The 16600-nt window shown below is 36.8% G+C and overlaps 1 protein-coding gene across 4 annotated transcripts in view; it reads left to right on the top strand.

Annotated features, from left to right (window-relative positions):
• Window positions 1-16600, top strand: part of LOC113234521 — a 54384-nt gene that overhangs the window by 22025 nt on the left and 15759 nt on the right. For all 4 annotated transcript variants that reach the window (XM_026469863.1, XM_026469865.1, XM_026469866.1 and 1 more), the window contains exon 3: window positions 14037-14180. In XM_026469863.1, coding sequence (XP_026325648.1) covers window positions 14037-14180 — 144 coding nt within the window. The remainder of the gene's footprint in view (window positions 1-14036; window positions 14181-16600) is intronic.

Below are 16600 nucleotides of genomic sequence, written 5' to 3'. Positions count from 1 at the left end.
ATTGTATCAGTCTCGTATCCGAGAAATGACGGTCCAATATGCCACAGGTATCATTTTATTTCTAGGTGTGAAAGCGATATTCGTATTTTCTTGAAGCGACATCCGAAGTGGGTCCGAGGTTTTAAATTTTTTATAGTCTCGGATTCTGAACGAATAAATACCCTTGCCAACCGGAACGCAGTAATGACAGCGTAAGGGTTTTGAAGGGTGAAATTACAGGCACATTAGGGACTTGTCAACTTACGTCTCAGAGTGACGGATGCAGTGGCAGTGCCCCTCAGATCTTTGCGATTTAAAGCTCTGAGTGGCACTGCGACTGTTATGGACAGGCGTATAGCTTACCATCAGGCGCACGACTTGTTCGTCCCGTCACTTGATATAATAATAAAAAGGAAAGCACTTTCATAAGGAGTTCTACTGCTACAAAAATTAACTCATTATTATTAATATGATTAACTTTTAGCACAAAATCAAAATTGCGAATGGATCATCTTGGACTTTTATTTTGATTGAACATCATAATGATTTTATTACCATAATATTCATCTACTTTTACGTGAAAGTTCTCCTTTAGTTTTGTTACGATTATTAACAAAAAGACCGAAGAAACACAAAGAAAAATCCCTCGATCCGATAGGCGTCAAACCAGCATCTGTCGTGGCTACCGTTCGTACCAACTGAGCTACGAGTCGAACCAACAGATTTTAGGAATTTCTCTATGTGCTTAATTGACCTTTGAATAAGGTTTTAAATGGCTTTTCCATAAATGTAATGGGCATGTCATTGTACATGTGTAGAAGCGACAAAAAACTTCCGTTACTGCATGGCATGGCGATAGCAAAACAAAATGGCTGCGCGAACTAAAGGAATGAATAAATACGACTGCTCTCCGCGTTCGTCGCGTGTCAATTGAGCTCCCTCACTGTTCTAAGTGTTATAATAAAATTATTAATACTAAGATCATTTCACGATCAAATAATTTGTTCAAACTTCACGTTTTCTTCAAACAATGTTGCAAACGTTCAAATTAACTAACAAACAAGTTTGACAAACTTAGCTCGACGCATAGGCGACAATTGAACTTTGGTTTGTCAAACACGCCATCAATCTAGATTTCTATCAACCACATTATACACGTACATTATTTGACAAACGCATCAAACACGACCGCAAACAATCAAAAAGTTTGACAAACACGTAATATTTGACAAATTATTTCATCGTTATAGGGTGCTAGAAAAAATTCCTTCGATCCAGCCGAGTTCGAAACAATGTCTTCTAGCAAACTGAGGCAAAAAAGTCGTCAAAAAAACTAAAACTAAGATCTGCAATCATCACATAGAAAAATTCGTAAAGACCACTAGTCCGTTCCGTGGCCCGGTTGCAATAGGGTCTGGCATTATGGGATCAATTTACAACAAGCTAATGGAATAATTAACAACAACACAAAAATAAATAATTGAATATCATGGGGGTGAGACATCCTGACACTAAATAAACTTACTTGCCCTAAGTGTTATTAAGATCGCCATAAAACCCTAACGTTCTAACGCTTATTACACCTCCTTAATGAGAGAAGCATCCTTGAAATTGGGTAATATTATAGACGTTTAAGCGACAGATCTAAGCAAAAACACTATATCACGGAACCTTGTTTAGGGCATTTCTTTTGTTACTTGAAAAATAATCAATGATGCACTCTGATTGGTCACATTTATTTTTGGATTACTGAGATAAACTGTCTTTTGTTTTTTGAAAAGTACTCAATGATGAGCTCTAATTGGTTACTCACTGATTCACTTTGATTGGTCACATTTGTTTTTGGAATACTGGCATCAACCTGATTGGTGAAAATTTCCGGATTACAAAAACGTACGTTTGTAGTCCAATAATTTTTCGTTACTGATTTTTTAAACGTATATTCAGTTCTATTTAAATGATAGCTTGTAATCGAATGGACGTTAAATACTAGATAGACTTCATACCATGTGAATGACGATTCTATTGTTTTTAGTAAAAATGTAGTTTATTGTGCTCTTTTGAAAATTTCAATTGTATTACATTGTGATATTGCATATTTTAATACTAAAATACAGGGTTTCTCATAATGTCGAAGCAACTAGCAGCTGAACTCCATAACCTTGTCTACGGAGACACTGCCACCTTACGTATTTCTGCCGCCGTAGGGTGCTGGTGAAATTATAGGCATATTCCTCTTTGCAATTTACAGCTATGACTGATAATGCAACTTTTATGCACGACTTGCCCGTCATGCCCGACATGGTATTATAAAAAAAATCGCTTTTTGAAGCCGATGGCAGATTAAAAAGGAAAAACTCATCAGCCTATCGCAGTGCACTGCTGAAGTCTCTCCAAATGTAGGCCTTTCCACCCGGTTCTCAGCTTGTCGCTTCCATCTGCTGCTAGCAGCCTTTCGCAGATCGTTACTCCATCTGATCAGAGAGCCTCCTTCATTACGTTTATCGAGCCGTGGTTTCCACTCAAAAACTCGGTTCTTCGACAGATATAGCCAGCCCACTATTACCAAAATAGCAATTACCCAATTCTTTTTTTTTAACAAAAACAAAAAGCTACAACAGTACAAATTACAGGACGTCCCACTTGTGGTCTTTACCGCCGAGACAAATCCTTTCTCGCTTGCACTAAGCTAATCTTAAATGGCGCCACCGTCGCTGATGCTTGTTATCACATTTTTTTATGATACCATGTGACAAGAAGACGCCTGTCCATAACAAAGGTCATAGGGACACCGAGACACAAGTTGACAAGTCCCTGTGTTTTCACCAGCACCCTTACCCTTCAAAACAAGAACGCAGTAATGCTCACATTACTGCTTGGTGGTAGAAATATGTAATATAACAGTACTTCCAGCGATGCGGGATTGCGAACGATTTAGAATTTCGACTCGTTAGTAATTACTAATCTGATTTTGTCATTCGAACTGTCATTCGAATGACAAATTAGTAGCCTTCTAATTTTCGTATTCGAATGATCTGAATGATCATTCATTACTAATGCATACTAATAATTCCATAGAGCAAAACGATACTCGTGATCATCTAGTCCTATCTGACATATGGTAAATACGGTAAATGTGACTGGGACAAGGATATTTTGATATGGACCTGGTGAATGATCTGGTGGAGTTTTGAATAGTTCACCCGACCGAGTGAAATCCGATTCACTCCGAAGCCTTGGCATCTGAAAACAGTATTCTGAACAACGTCAACCTGTATCACTCATTTTGCTGTGTTTGCTATTTTAGTCAATGTTAGAATAAATGTACTTGTAAACAATAGTCATTTATTTCATTTGTCTACAAAAGCAATGTTGAGACAAAGATATAATAGGCGTACTCACAATGCAGATGAATTTCAAAACCGCAAGTAATCATTATAACATAAATAATTGTGTCGGTATGTAATGCGACAGATCGTAAAAAGCAATCGCAAAATCCGAGAGATTAGCAGTGATTTCCTGTGAATATATTGATTGCAGATTCACTGCTATCAAGAACTGTAATTTTAACGAATGGAAAGAAAAGGCTGTCCAAAAAAAAAATTTTAAAAGAAGAGATGAAAAGCCGAAATAGCCTCTGTATCTACATAATTTAACTGCAAATAACATGAAGTTTGAAATTAAAAGAGGGTGACGATTTATGGACCCGTTTTGAGAATTTGTTGGGAGTGACAATGGAACGAACCGACGTAAAAGGAATTCGAGAACAATTCAAAATTTTAAAAGTAAGTGACCAGGAACCAATAAAGAGGATGATAAAAAGGTGGGATGGCGATGAAGGAGGTCAGCATCATCACAAACTCACTGGAAAAGGTAGCAACAGCCTGCTCTTTCTTGGCCACAGTGCAGTAGCAGCGAACAAAAGTGGTTGGTTGTAGTTTAGTTAAACGTGAAAGAGATTTAAAAAGAAGAATGCGAATTCAAAATGGCCACCATAAATCAGAAATTCACATTATATTTGATGTAAAAAAAACTATCTCTTGAGGAACAGGAGAGAAAAATCACTGAGATGGCATATTAAGTATACAATGAACAAAAAGTATCAAGAACGAATTTGAGGGAAACTTACATGTTGAAAGACAATATCATAAAGACCGGGAGATAAGAATTTTTTTTAACCGTCTCAAAAACAGAAGAGTTTTAGGTTCTTGAATATTTATTCAGTCATGTACGGTTTTATGTGAAGTTCGAAAATGAGAAGTAATAGATTTAAGGACAGGTATTTGAATAGAATTTTTTCAACGATAGTTAAAAGTGTCAATTAAACAACGCCTAACATTGTTGACGATACTTCTTATGATGGTCTAAAAGAATTCTTTATAATTTTGATGGATTTAGTTTTTTATTCAGTTTTCGTGTTATTAAGAAAGTACTTCGAATGACTTAAAAAAAATGTTTCGTTTAAAGATTTATGTAGGTGGTAGAAATAGGGCTCCTTGTGAAAGAGTTCGACCTGGGAAGTTCTCCCACTTTACTGCATTAATGAACGCAGTAAAGTGGGAGTACTGCGTTCCTCTTTTGAATGGAGCAGGCACATGGGACTTCTCAACTTATATATTTGTGATTGAAAGCTTTAAATAGCACAGCAAATGTTTTGAACAGGCGTGTCGCTTGCCACCAGACGCACGACTAGCCTACTTGATTTACCTTTCTATTGAATCGATAAATTTGAAAATCGCATTGAAATAAATCGATACGAAAAATCGTTCGATCCTATGCAGTTGAATTGATGTTCATTAAAATGTATTCGTAATGTGCATCCTTAGTAGTTAGAATCCACAGAGTTGCAACTAAGTATAGTGAGGAGTTGCTTCTTTTTCATCTAAAAAATAAAGCATACATAGCACTAGGAAAACCCTGTGTCACGGGTGCTATGAACACATACATAGAACACCACAAATTATTCACGCTCACGAGAGAAATAAATGTAGGCCATACAAATATTTCTCCCGGCCCGGGAATCGAACTTGGGACCTCTGCGTGGCAGACCAGCATGGTAACTATTCTGTCACGGAGGCAGTTAAAGTGCAATAAGTAAATATTTTTGTTAGGTATAACTTATTACGCTTCTAAGTCGGTGCCGGTACTTTTGGTAAGAGAGACTGACGGGAGATGTCGCTATGTTCATGGAAATTTTATTGAGTATCATAATGTTTTATTACCATCACAAATAGTTGTTTTTTATAAAAATTACTTCACTGTTGTGACTGCACATAATTTTTAGCAATGGAACTCGAGAAACCCCCATTCCGCTCACGATTTTGGGCAGAAATTAGTTAAAACCCGGGCGGGTTGATTGGGTTTTAACCCACCCATCCCATCTCTAGTCCCGTCTCTTGGAAATATAAATATTGTACTTTATAATTATATCTCGAAAAATCATTAACCAGATTCATTTCAGAACAACTTAGTCATTAGAAAGTCTTCAATATATCCGACCTATAAACTTAAGGTGATGATATATCAGCACTGACCACCTAACCAAGACCTTCCATCTAAGGAATTTATAGCAATTCGTGATCTAAATAACTATTAATATGCCAGGGTGGAGGTCAACTTGACCTGGTGTTCGGAAGGTATAAATTTCCCTCGCTTCCGCGTACTATCTGACACAGCCATCTTAGAAGGAAAGTAGATTGAACTGTAGTTAAGTTTCAACCTTCAGGGGATAAATAAAGGGTGACTTTTTATTGCACGACATTTCGATACCTCCAATGAACACTATATGAACTTTATTTTTTGGTCAATTTCTGTAAACAGTCATATTTATTTATTAATATTATGCTCCTTGAATTTTGTAAAATAAAAATACAGAAATAAAACTGAATAGGCCCAAAAATTAAGTTGTAGTGGAGGTATCGATTTTAAGAAGTCATTCGACCCTATGAATACCAATAACTGATACCGTGGCCGAACGGTTACCATGCTGGTCTACCACGAAGAGGTCCCGGATTCGATTCTCGGGCCGGGAGAAATATTTGTAAGGCCTACATTAATTTTTTTGCGAGTTTGGGTGTAATTTGTGGTTGTCTATGTATGTGTTCCATGGCACCTACGATGGGTATCTATGTGAGTAATTCTTTCTGTTCAACTGATTCTTCGTCTTCTTCTCCAGCACCACTTCTCAAATACTTCTAATCTCTGTGTCATGGCCCCTTTCACGCATCACGTATTCATGTATCACGACAATTTTATTTTGAAGAAACTATTCTGCACAAAAATCCATATTTAACTGCCTCTGTGGCCGAACGGTTACCATGAGGTACTGCCACGCAGATGTCCTGTGTTCGATTCCCAGGCCGGGAGAAATATGTGTAATGTCTACATTTATTTCTCTCGTGAGTTTGGGTGTAATTTGTGGTTGTCTATGGCACTCGCGACACAGGGTTTCTTTATTGAATGAATGAAATATGCTTTATTGCTGAATAGCAATTTTTTGAAGCATAGGTAAATAGTACTTAATAGTAAAATTTCTGATTCATGGGCAGAACCACTCCGTAAAACATCGGAAATGAAAAGCTTTCACCCTGTATAGTGAAAATAAAGCGACTGAATTTGTGTGACGTAACATAATTTTACAAATATTTAGGATACAATTATTTATGTATGTAAAAACGAGTGACTTGAAAAAATCGAGTGAATAAATAAAAAAATACATAGAATATAACAGACGAACGATTGCAAGACTTGTCACTAACACTGCCATAACGCCCGTCACCCTGAGACATAAGTTGACAAGTTTCATGTGCCTCTAACTTCTCCAGCACTCTTACTTCTTATTACCGCTTGACTAGTTGGCTAGTTCGTCCAGCTAGTACCTGCCTGGACGAATTCTTTCCCAAAGCGCTACTTACTTACTTAGTGCTACTAAAATGTTTCATTGCCTAGAGAGAGTCACACCACACAGACATGCGCTCTCCGAGCTATAATCCTGTTCTTGCTGTCCTTGCTTCGGCCCGCAACCAATTTAAAGATTTCCAAGTTTGCCAAGGTAGATCATGCCCAGAAGGAAGGTGTTTCGACAGCGGAATGAGTGATACCTATGGGTATCTCTCCTCCCAGAGACTTGTTCGGACTTGGTTAGTTTTTCTTTTGTAAAGAAGGAGGCAAACGAGCAGACGAGTCACTTGATAGGAGGTGGCCATCGTCGCCCATAGACGCTGAAGGAAACACGCTTTTTTAAGAACCCCACGTTATAGCGCAAAGGAAATTCTTCAGGAGGAAGATCATTCCACATCTTGCAGGTTCGAGTAAGAAACGAACGAAATGCCCGCGTAGTCTTACAATGCCAGGCATCTAAGATGTGGGGATGGGCTCTACTCCTTTGGCGGGAAGTGCGATGGTGGAAATGAGACGGTGGCACCAGTTCAAAAAGTTCCTCAGTGCACTCCTCATTATAAAGATGGTAGAACACACACAGAGAGCCAACGTTTCTCCGTAGGCTAAGAGGTTCCATACCGTCTGCGAGTTTGGGATCGTCGACAATACGAACATCCCTACTTTGGATGGAGTCAAAGCCAGCGTGACCCACTGGTCACGCTGGTATTTGGGAGCTCCTGACCAGAGATGCGACCAATAGTAATAAACTTTTATTATATAAAGCACTTGTGTTTTATATAACAAAAGTCGGTGACCTGGTGAAAAGTACAACTTCGCTCTATTGAGTTTTTTTGAAGCCAGTTTGGCTTTGCTCTCCAAATGACCCCGGATCTGAGTCAAGCTATGGCGACTCTTTAGCCTCTAGGTTACCGGTACGTGATGGTGTAAGCTATAGGTTCCCAAAGTAAACCTACTTATGAATATAAACATGAGTAACTTAAAAAAAGTGTGCCATGGCGATCTTACCCCATAACGTCGCCTAAACGAAAAACGTTCGTTTTTACTTACTGATTTTTGTTGAAGACTTATAAACTTCTTGCTGGAATATATTATTCAAGTACCATGGTATCTGAAAGAGGTATCCATCATCATCATCCACAGCCTGATTTCACCCATTGCTGGGTATAGGCCTCCCGAAGTTTGTGCCATCCACCACGGTTATATGCTAGCCGCATCCATGACGCCCCGCGACATACCGTGTACTGATCAATGTATCTCCTCAATTTTACTATACATTTTTCCAAATTGATTGATTCAACAATTTCACTGTTTTGCGGAATTAACCAAAGCAATTTGAGGTTGTATTGATTCTTAAGTCGCAAAGACCTGAGTGCAGGACCCCGATTCAGAACTCTTCGATATTTTAACCGAATCGTTCAATAGGATATCGTTCTCGAATTGAAGGGCCTTGTCGTGTTATTCAGAACATTTGAGTTAAACGGTGAAGTATATAATAAGAAAAATGAAAATCCTCTCATGTACATTTTTAAGACTCAAATATAGGAATGCATTAGTCTTGCATTAAAATAAATTCATAAAATTGAACTTTATTTAAAATACTAAGATATTTCCATATTACATTCTTGCTTTGTAAACAATAGGACATTCGGTGAGTTTAATTCGATAACTGTGTTCTGAATAACGTTTGTAGCCTTTGCAAAGCACGTAACACCTAAACAACAACCCACTAATGCCACATTGTCTCTAATTGAAAATCCAATTGTTCTTTTAGGTTATCTAACCAACCTTTCTAGGTCTCATTAGATATTCTATTGCATAACCTGACTCCAATTTACGACATGAGATACAAAAAAAAAACCATAAATACGCAGCACCTATTTTTATTTTGGTCTAAAGTAACCTTAGTACCATCATTTATGGTAGTCGTAACATTTTCTTTGGAATTAACATACTGTATCACGCAAGTGCACTAACGTTAACAACGACCCGAAATTTTCATACAAAATATGCGAAACTGAAGGGACTTCGCAGTAATCACCTAAACGGACACTAAAACAATCACAAAGTCTCGTGTATCACAAGGAAACATAAAGAAAACCTGAGTCTTAACATTAGAAAATGTAAATATTTAGCATGTAGACCCGCAGTTTGTACGATAATGTAAATAAAATAGGTGACTATATGTAAGTCACCTTGTGTATATTTTTGTATAGGTATGGCAATGTTAGAGTCAAGGATTTTGGAAGGATAGGGGTTGAAACTGGTAAGGCGTATTTTTATATTGCGTCTTAACTTATTACTTCATTGGTGGCGGTATAACGCAATCTATTTTCGTGAATTACGGCTACTGATTAAATTTAAAAAGCTACATACCATAGACAAAGAAGACTTGCCACTATTAGATCGGCCATTCTCACATTCGGAGTTCTCAGCCTAATTACCGGTATTGTCGGTTTTTCTTAAAAATGTTTGAATTTTCTAATTACAATTTCCATAAAATATTTGTATCTTATTAACTTGAAAACTACTTTTTCAATTCTAATGCCATTTTGATATTGATAGTTTAGCTTAAAGTTTTCATATTTCAATGTTGTTGGGATAATAAATAAGCGATAGAAAACAATGGCTATGGTAATTAGGCTGAGAACACCGAATGTGAGAATGACCGACGTGACAGATTGAAACGTCAAAGACAAAACTTAAAATGGAGTTTTCAAAATGGCGCCTTTTCTCAACCCTCCTTGACATAGCTAATGCATTTGCATTTCTGTAAGATATATTTGCGCCTAAAGTTTTTTTGTTAATAAATAATGTAAATTATAAATAAGTTAATTGATATCCACAGTCATTTACATAATATAAACTACTTCCTGGACATCTAGATATTAGATGGGATTTTGACCTTTTTCAGAGCTAGCGCGTATGCGCATTGGAGCCGATTGGTATTCGTTCCTAGGGGGCTACTTTCGGACATCCGTCCGAAACAATTACTGTGAAATAAGTAATATTCGACAAAATTAAAAGACAAGTATCCAGTATGAAGCTTCATTCACATTACGCGTCTTTTCATTTGGTCAAGTATTGCTTATTTGGCAGTAATTGTTTCGGACGGATGTCGGACGGAGATCGAGAGTAGACACCCTAATCCGAGACTATATAAATTTAGAAAACTCGGACCCACTTTGGATGTCGCTTGTGTACTTCGAATCCGAGAAAATATATCGCTTGTACACCTAGAGATAATATGAGTGTGACATTTCGGACCGTCATTTCTCGGATTCGAAACAGGGGGTCTACTCTTGATTTCCGTCCGACATACGTCCGAAAAAATTACTGCCAAATAAGCAATACTTGACCAAATGAAAAGACGCGTGATGCGAATGAAGCTTCATACTGGATACTTGTCTTTTAATTTTGTCGAATATTACTTATTTGACAGTTATTGTTTCGGACGGATGTCGGACGGAGCTCGAGAGTAGACCCCCTGATCTGTAGTATGAAGATTAGCAGTCTTTTTTACTTTTTGGTCCATTCCAGGATACAGCTCTTCATAGATATAAAAAAGATCTCAATGACCATTTGCTTTATCAAAAGCTTAAAGTGAGGCCTGAAAAGCAATGCTGAGTCTTCATCCTTTTGGTCCACATTACGGTTCATTTGTTTTTTGTTTTGATTGTTCGGTTGTTTGTTTAAAAATATTTTGTGGATAAATAAATGTCTTTTTATTTTATTATTTTTTTATTTATTAAGGTACGGGAATAGAAAGAATTAATAGATAAAGAATTCTTCCATTGACCAACACGAACAATGATTTGTCAACATGGCTACCATACATCTGCCGTCCTTGTCATAATTTACGCATTATAATAAAGAGGACAGTTCTCTTTGTGCGATAATATACAATTCTCTTAAAATAACAATGTCCCGCGAAAAAAAAACAGAAAGTTAAAATCATTTATAAAAATTTAAATCTAAGTTCTGGTTGTATGACTAACTAACGCCTGTTCCAGTGTTTGACAACCGACTAAATGATATGCATCGTCTTCACCACACATCAATGTAAAAGAGCTATGTATAGAACGCCGCATCTAGTACGCTACTAGGTACATAGATATATTACTGTTAATAAATTTCATCTGTCACTTAAATTACTTATTCGTGGCCCGTTTTTTAAACAAACAACTGTTACTTTTTTAAACGTTTTTTTTTATAATATCAAGTGACGGGACGAACAAGTCGTGCGCCTGATGGTAAGCTACACGCCTGTCCGTAACAGTTGCAGTGCCACTCAGAGCTTCAGATCTGAGGACACTGCCACTAAGCCCGTCACCTTGAGACATAAGTTGACAAGTCCCATGTGCCTGAAATTTCACCAGCACCATTACCTTTCAAAACCGGAACACAGTAATGCTGACATTACTGCTTGGCGGCAGAAATAGATAAGGTGGCAATACTTCCCTTCACAAGGAGCTATACAAAATATACAAAGAGCTTAAAAAATTGCTTGTGCTACGCAAATTTCAACTTTTAGTTGTACTTACCATAAAAGCTAAGTTTTGTGCAAGGAAATAACATTTTTCACGTTTTTTTGTTAGAACCAATTAGACAATGATGTTGATAACCTTGAAACAGAAATCGTGTTACATTGTTTATGAATAACAATTCTTCGTTTTTATCTAGTTTCGTGCGTTCCTGCCAATAGTAAGATCATGTTTGGAGATGCATGTTAGGACCCTATGAAAAAAAAACTAAAGATCCTTTATAATGTATTAAGAAATATTATTAATACGAAAATCGAACACAGAAGACCATACTGCACCGTAGCATTGCTCTTACCAACTGAGCTACGGGTCTAGTTATCGAGTTGTCGAAATTCGCCTATGTGTTTTTGTTAATGATCTTTGTACTGGATTTTTCCGTATTTTGCACCGCTAGTGACATCTTGTAAGTGATTTTTGAACCTTCATGTGTTCTACTCTTTGTATTAATAGTAATAATAATAATAATAAAAACTAGTAGAGTTATTTCACAAAAAATATCAATAATACATATATGAAGAAACTTAAAAAACACATTAACACAAAAATATCACTTTACACATCACATGAATACACACGCACTAAGTTAATCACTTTTTAAAAATTTATTATTTTTAAGGTGATTTGTAATATAAATTTAGGTAAGTATAGCAGTTGATCGTTGTAAGGACTGATTCAGCTGATTATGATGCGCCAAAACCCCAAGCTGCTAATTTTTTTGGAACCACTGGACTAGACACTACGATTTTAATTATGATATATTCTACTAAAATCTAAAGTGCCGGCGCGCTATGATGATGGCCGTTTTAACGTTTGTCCGCTCATCAAGTTTCGTATTAATTCATAACTACGTTGAAGGAGCTTGTTTGTCAATAGTGATGCGCAGTAAAATTTATGGAATGTATAAGTTTACGACACAACTAGGCTTTTGTTTTTCGGAATTCGAAACTTTTAAAAATGAAATCTAATACGTTCGCCACTTATGTAATAACTTCCACCTCCGGCAAACTCGGGTCAAAGCTCAATGCAAAAACAGTTTCGAATTGACGATATATTAAGTAAACATTTTTATTTTTGTTTTATTAAAACTTTTTAATCAGCTACCCCTTGCAGTACTAGTTTAAATCTAAAAAACTTATATTTTATGCGACGTCATCGACGTCAAAAGTTCGTGAAATTACGTCTATTTGCCAAGTTTTATTGAAATCGGTTACCTGAAAGTGCGTGAAACCGGATTCATCCTGTAGTTTGCCACCCTTAGAGGCGGAATATTTACTACAAATTTCAATGGGACCAATACTGAGGTACCCTCCTTCCAACAAAATAAAAATCATCAAAATCCGTTCACAAATGCTGGAGTTATCGCGTAACATAAACACGAAAAATATACAGTCGAATTGATAACCTCCTCTTTTTTTAAAGTCGGTTAAAAATTAGCAGTCTTGAGGCCCTGGTTTTTGTACATAATGTTAATAAGTAAATTATAATTTCAAAAATTAATTTCGATATTTTGTAAGAATGTTTCTGAACATTTTCACTAGTGTTTTTTTATGATTCCAAGTGGCAGGTCGACCAAGTCGTGCGTCTGTGTCCATAGCGTGACGGGCGCAATGGCAGTGCCCCTAAGGTCTTTGTGTTTTAAGGCTCTGAGTGGCACTGCAACTGTCGCTTGCCACCAAGCGCATGACTTGACGTGGCGACCGCATTCAACAGCTCTTCTTAGGTCGTTCGTCCATCTTGCCGTAAGACGTCCCACACTACGTTAGCCTTGACGTGGTTGCCACTCTAGAATAAGTCTGCTCCATCGGCCATCCGTCCTCTTGCAGATATGTCTAGCCTACTGCCACCTAAGCTTGCTGATTTAGAGAGCTCCCCACTCTCCTTGGGGAAAGCATTATATTCGAAAAGCCATATAAGCTGTCCCGTTAGGACAAATTAAAGGGAATCACCTCTTCAAGTCTTGGTGCTCTGGGTATTGTCCTTGAAGACAGTCTGGTGCTCATTGTATTCTAGTTTGAGACTAGATCGATACCTCCAACGAAAACTATACCGACTTAAATTTTTGACCTGTTTTGTTTTTATTTTGTTTTTTGATTCATTTTTTTCACAAAATTAGTTTTTTTGCTTTTTTCGAATTTTGTTTTTTGTTTCTTTAATTTTTTCCACAAAATTCGGGGAGCATAATATTAGTATATAAATCGATACCTCCTACGTAATTTGTTATAAATTAAAATACCGTTTTTTTGCTTTTTAACCATTGACCTTCTTTTTAACTTACGTAATAAACTTTTTTCATGTACATTATCGGTTCCATGTTGATACTAAACATAGCACTAGAAGTGATTTCTTTACTTTTAAATGTGCAAAATATAATATACATAAAAAAGGATATATTCAAGTTAAAAAGCAAAAAAATGTAGTTTGACGCACAACAACTTACGCGGGAGGTATCGAAATATGGCTGTTTACAAAAATAAAGATGACCGAAAAATAAAGATGGTGTAGTGTTAATTGGAGGTATCGAGACGTGATTATCTCTCAATTTTCCATGCAAAAACTTGACCTACAAATAGACACGTTTATCATTTCAAGGTTTAAAATAGATATGTGTAATTCCAGCGCCTCCGTGCAGCCGCCAGGCTCAATGCGCGGGGATAAGTGGCACATCCTGCGTGAGGACCCACTATGATGCTACAACAAGATGCCTATGCGGGGACAATCTTCCACCTGTAAACGGGCAATGTGACGGCACGCAGAACAAAAGTAAGTTATAGTAGTAAGGCGAGTCATCAGAGCAGAAGCGGGAAAAACTGTTTTGCTAGCATAATAGTTTTGACCAAATGGTTAAGTATTTACTATTAAAAAACGATCTTACAAAAATAGATAAGATATACGATACACCTATCGAGTACATAACCAGAAATAGAGACGAAATAAGGGCCATCTAGTCCTGGCAACTCATCAGGCGAATGGGCCTTATATCACTTTTAAATATCAACTCTCGTTTGCGCTGAAATCACAAATTAGAAAGCTGAAATAGTGCAGCGCCAACAACTGACCTCCGTATATTAAAAAAATATTCTGTATTTATTGTAATAAAGATAATATCTCTAACAATAGAGGGCTGTTCCATTTGGTGGTGTGGGGAAAAACAGCAAAACATCTAATTACAAAACAAACGTAATCACATTTCATCGGTAATTAAATATTAAATATGTAAGTTTTCAATTTTCATCCAATACAGCTAAGCTCAAGTTAAACTAGACGATTTGAAGTGAAACAATTGACAACACTAGTCAATCGTTTTGGATTCAGGCTGGCTAATCGGAGCGCAGTTGTCACGGCAATGGTTTGGCAGAATAGTTTTCAAACAAATTTAATTTCGTCTCTATTTCTGTTTTTATACTCGATGTCCTAGGTGTATCCTAGGATATTGTCTGAAGGTAATTTGTTACACGATATGATGTACTTTATCATCATATAAAATCCTGAAAAACAGACTAAAATTCAAACTCCAAAACGAATTGCTATAGAATAAAATACCTAACTTCGTACATAATTTTTATATATCGTATCTTATAAAGAGTGATTGTTCAGGAGACGGCAAAACTTTCTATTTGTTTTAAATTTCTTGTCAAGGGTGTTTAATTTGGATGCGTTACTTTAAGAATAGGCAAAAGCCAGTGTGTAAATATGATGGAAATATGATGTGAATTAGAAAGAAAGAAAGAAAGAAAGAAAAACGTTTATTCGCACATTTAAGTCACTTTACATCCCTAAATTATAAACATAACATTAAATTGATAGCTATTTATTAAATAATCTATAAATAAGAATGCAAAGTGACACAAAAGAGGAAAAGGAGACGACTCAGCAAAAAGTCTATCTCTGGCGAGAGAGACGCTGATTTTCAGTCGTTCCTGTTGCATCATCGACTGGATGTTGAGAGAGCGGTACATAATATTATTATGTTGTGTGTATCCTCTGTTGTGGCATATATATTCTTAATTATTTTCAATACGAAAACCTTAAAACCTTAGTATTATATAACAATTAATACTTTAAATCTGTCAATAAGTATTTACTACTAAAGAAACACGGACCTACAACAGCGTAATCATGTAAATAGAAATATACAACTTTAAGCATTATATTGGTATGTTAGTGCACATAAATACTTATAACAAGCTGGCTAGACTAGGAAACTTCCGACATCAAAGCATACGCTGCTTTTCCAATAACATAATTTTCAGTTGTTTTTTGAATGCCGATTTAGAGATTGGTTGTCTAAGTGGAGGAGGCAAATTGTTCCAGCATTTAGATGCCTGATACCGGAAGCTACCCTCAAAAGCTCTTGTCTTGTGGAACGGTGTCACCAACAAAAAACTATCTACCCTGCGTGAATTATAAGCATAAGTAGCCCATTTTAATTTGGCATACAAATATGGTGGACTTTTATACCGGACAATGGATTGCATCAGTGCAGAAAAGTGCAAAGTCCTTCTGGATTCCATGTCCAAGATATTGCGTAGGTTTAGCACAGGTGTTATGTGACTTCTGAATGGTACTTTATAACAAAATCGTATGCAGGCGTTTTGTACACGCTGTACAGTTTTTTTTGAAGTGGAGAGAAGACAGGGACTTAGCCTGCAAAATTTGTATATACAACCCAATCCGCATTGAAGAGCCCAATAACTCTCATTATGAGAGGAGACAACCTTACAATTCAAAGACGGAACACAGTAATGCTCACATTACTGCTTGGCGGCAGAAATCCGTATGTTGGCAGTATTTGTACGGACAAACTCTTTCACAAGGAGATCTACCGTAATTAATACAATGCTTCGATAATAACAGCATGCTAACGAGCTCCAAGTAAGAACGAACGGTCGTTGCGGAAATTGGCAACGTAACCACGTAAATGCACGTCAAACGCAAACAAGATTTATAAGAATTTCTTTAATTTGCATACCATCGTCGTGATGACATCCGCAGCATAGGTCACTGTGATCTAAATCTTCTTCGTAGACGAGATAGTGCCCAATATTGGAACGTGCACGTAAAAGCAAGACTTGCCTGTTAGATCTGACGTACTCTGGACCATAATCAGGGAGTTATTTGTTACCATACCTTACGTCAATTGGCAAATCCGTTCACCACGCGTTCTAGTGTATGCTATGGAT

This window comes from Hyposmocoma kahamanoa, unplaced genomic scaffold, assembly GCF_003589595.1.
Source record: "Hyposmocoma kahamanoa isolate Upper Pololo Valley unplaced genomic scaffold, ASM358959v1 84, whole genome shotgun sequence".
Taxonomy (NCBI): Eukaryota; Metazoa; Arthropoda; class Insecta; order Lepidoptera; family Cosmopterigidae; genus Hyposmocoma; species Hyposmocoma kahamanoa.
The sequence above is the reverse complement of the archived record's forward strand: the minus strand, read 5'-3'. Positions and strand labels throughout refer to the sequence as shown.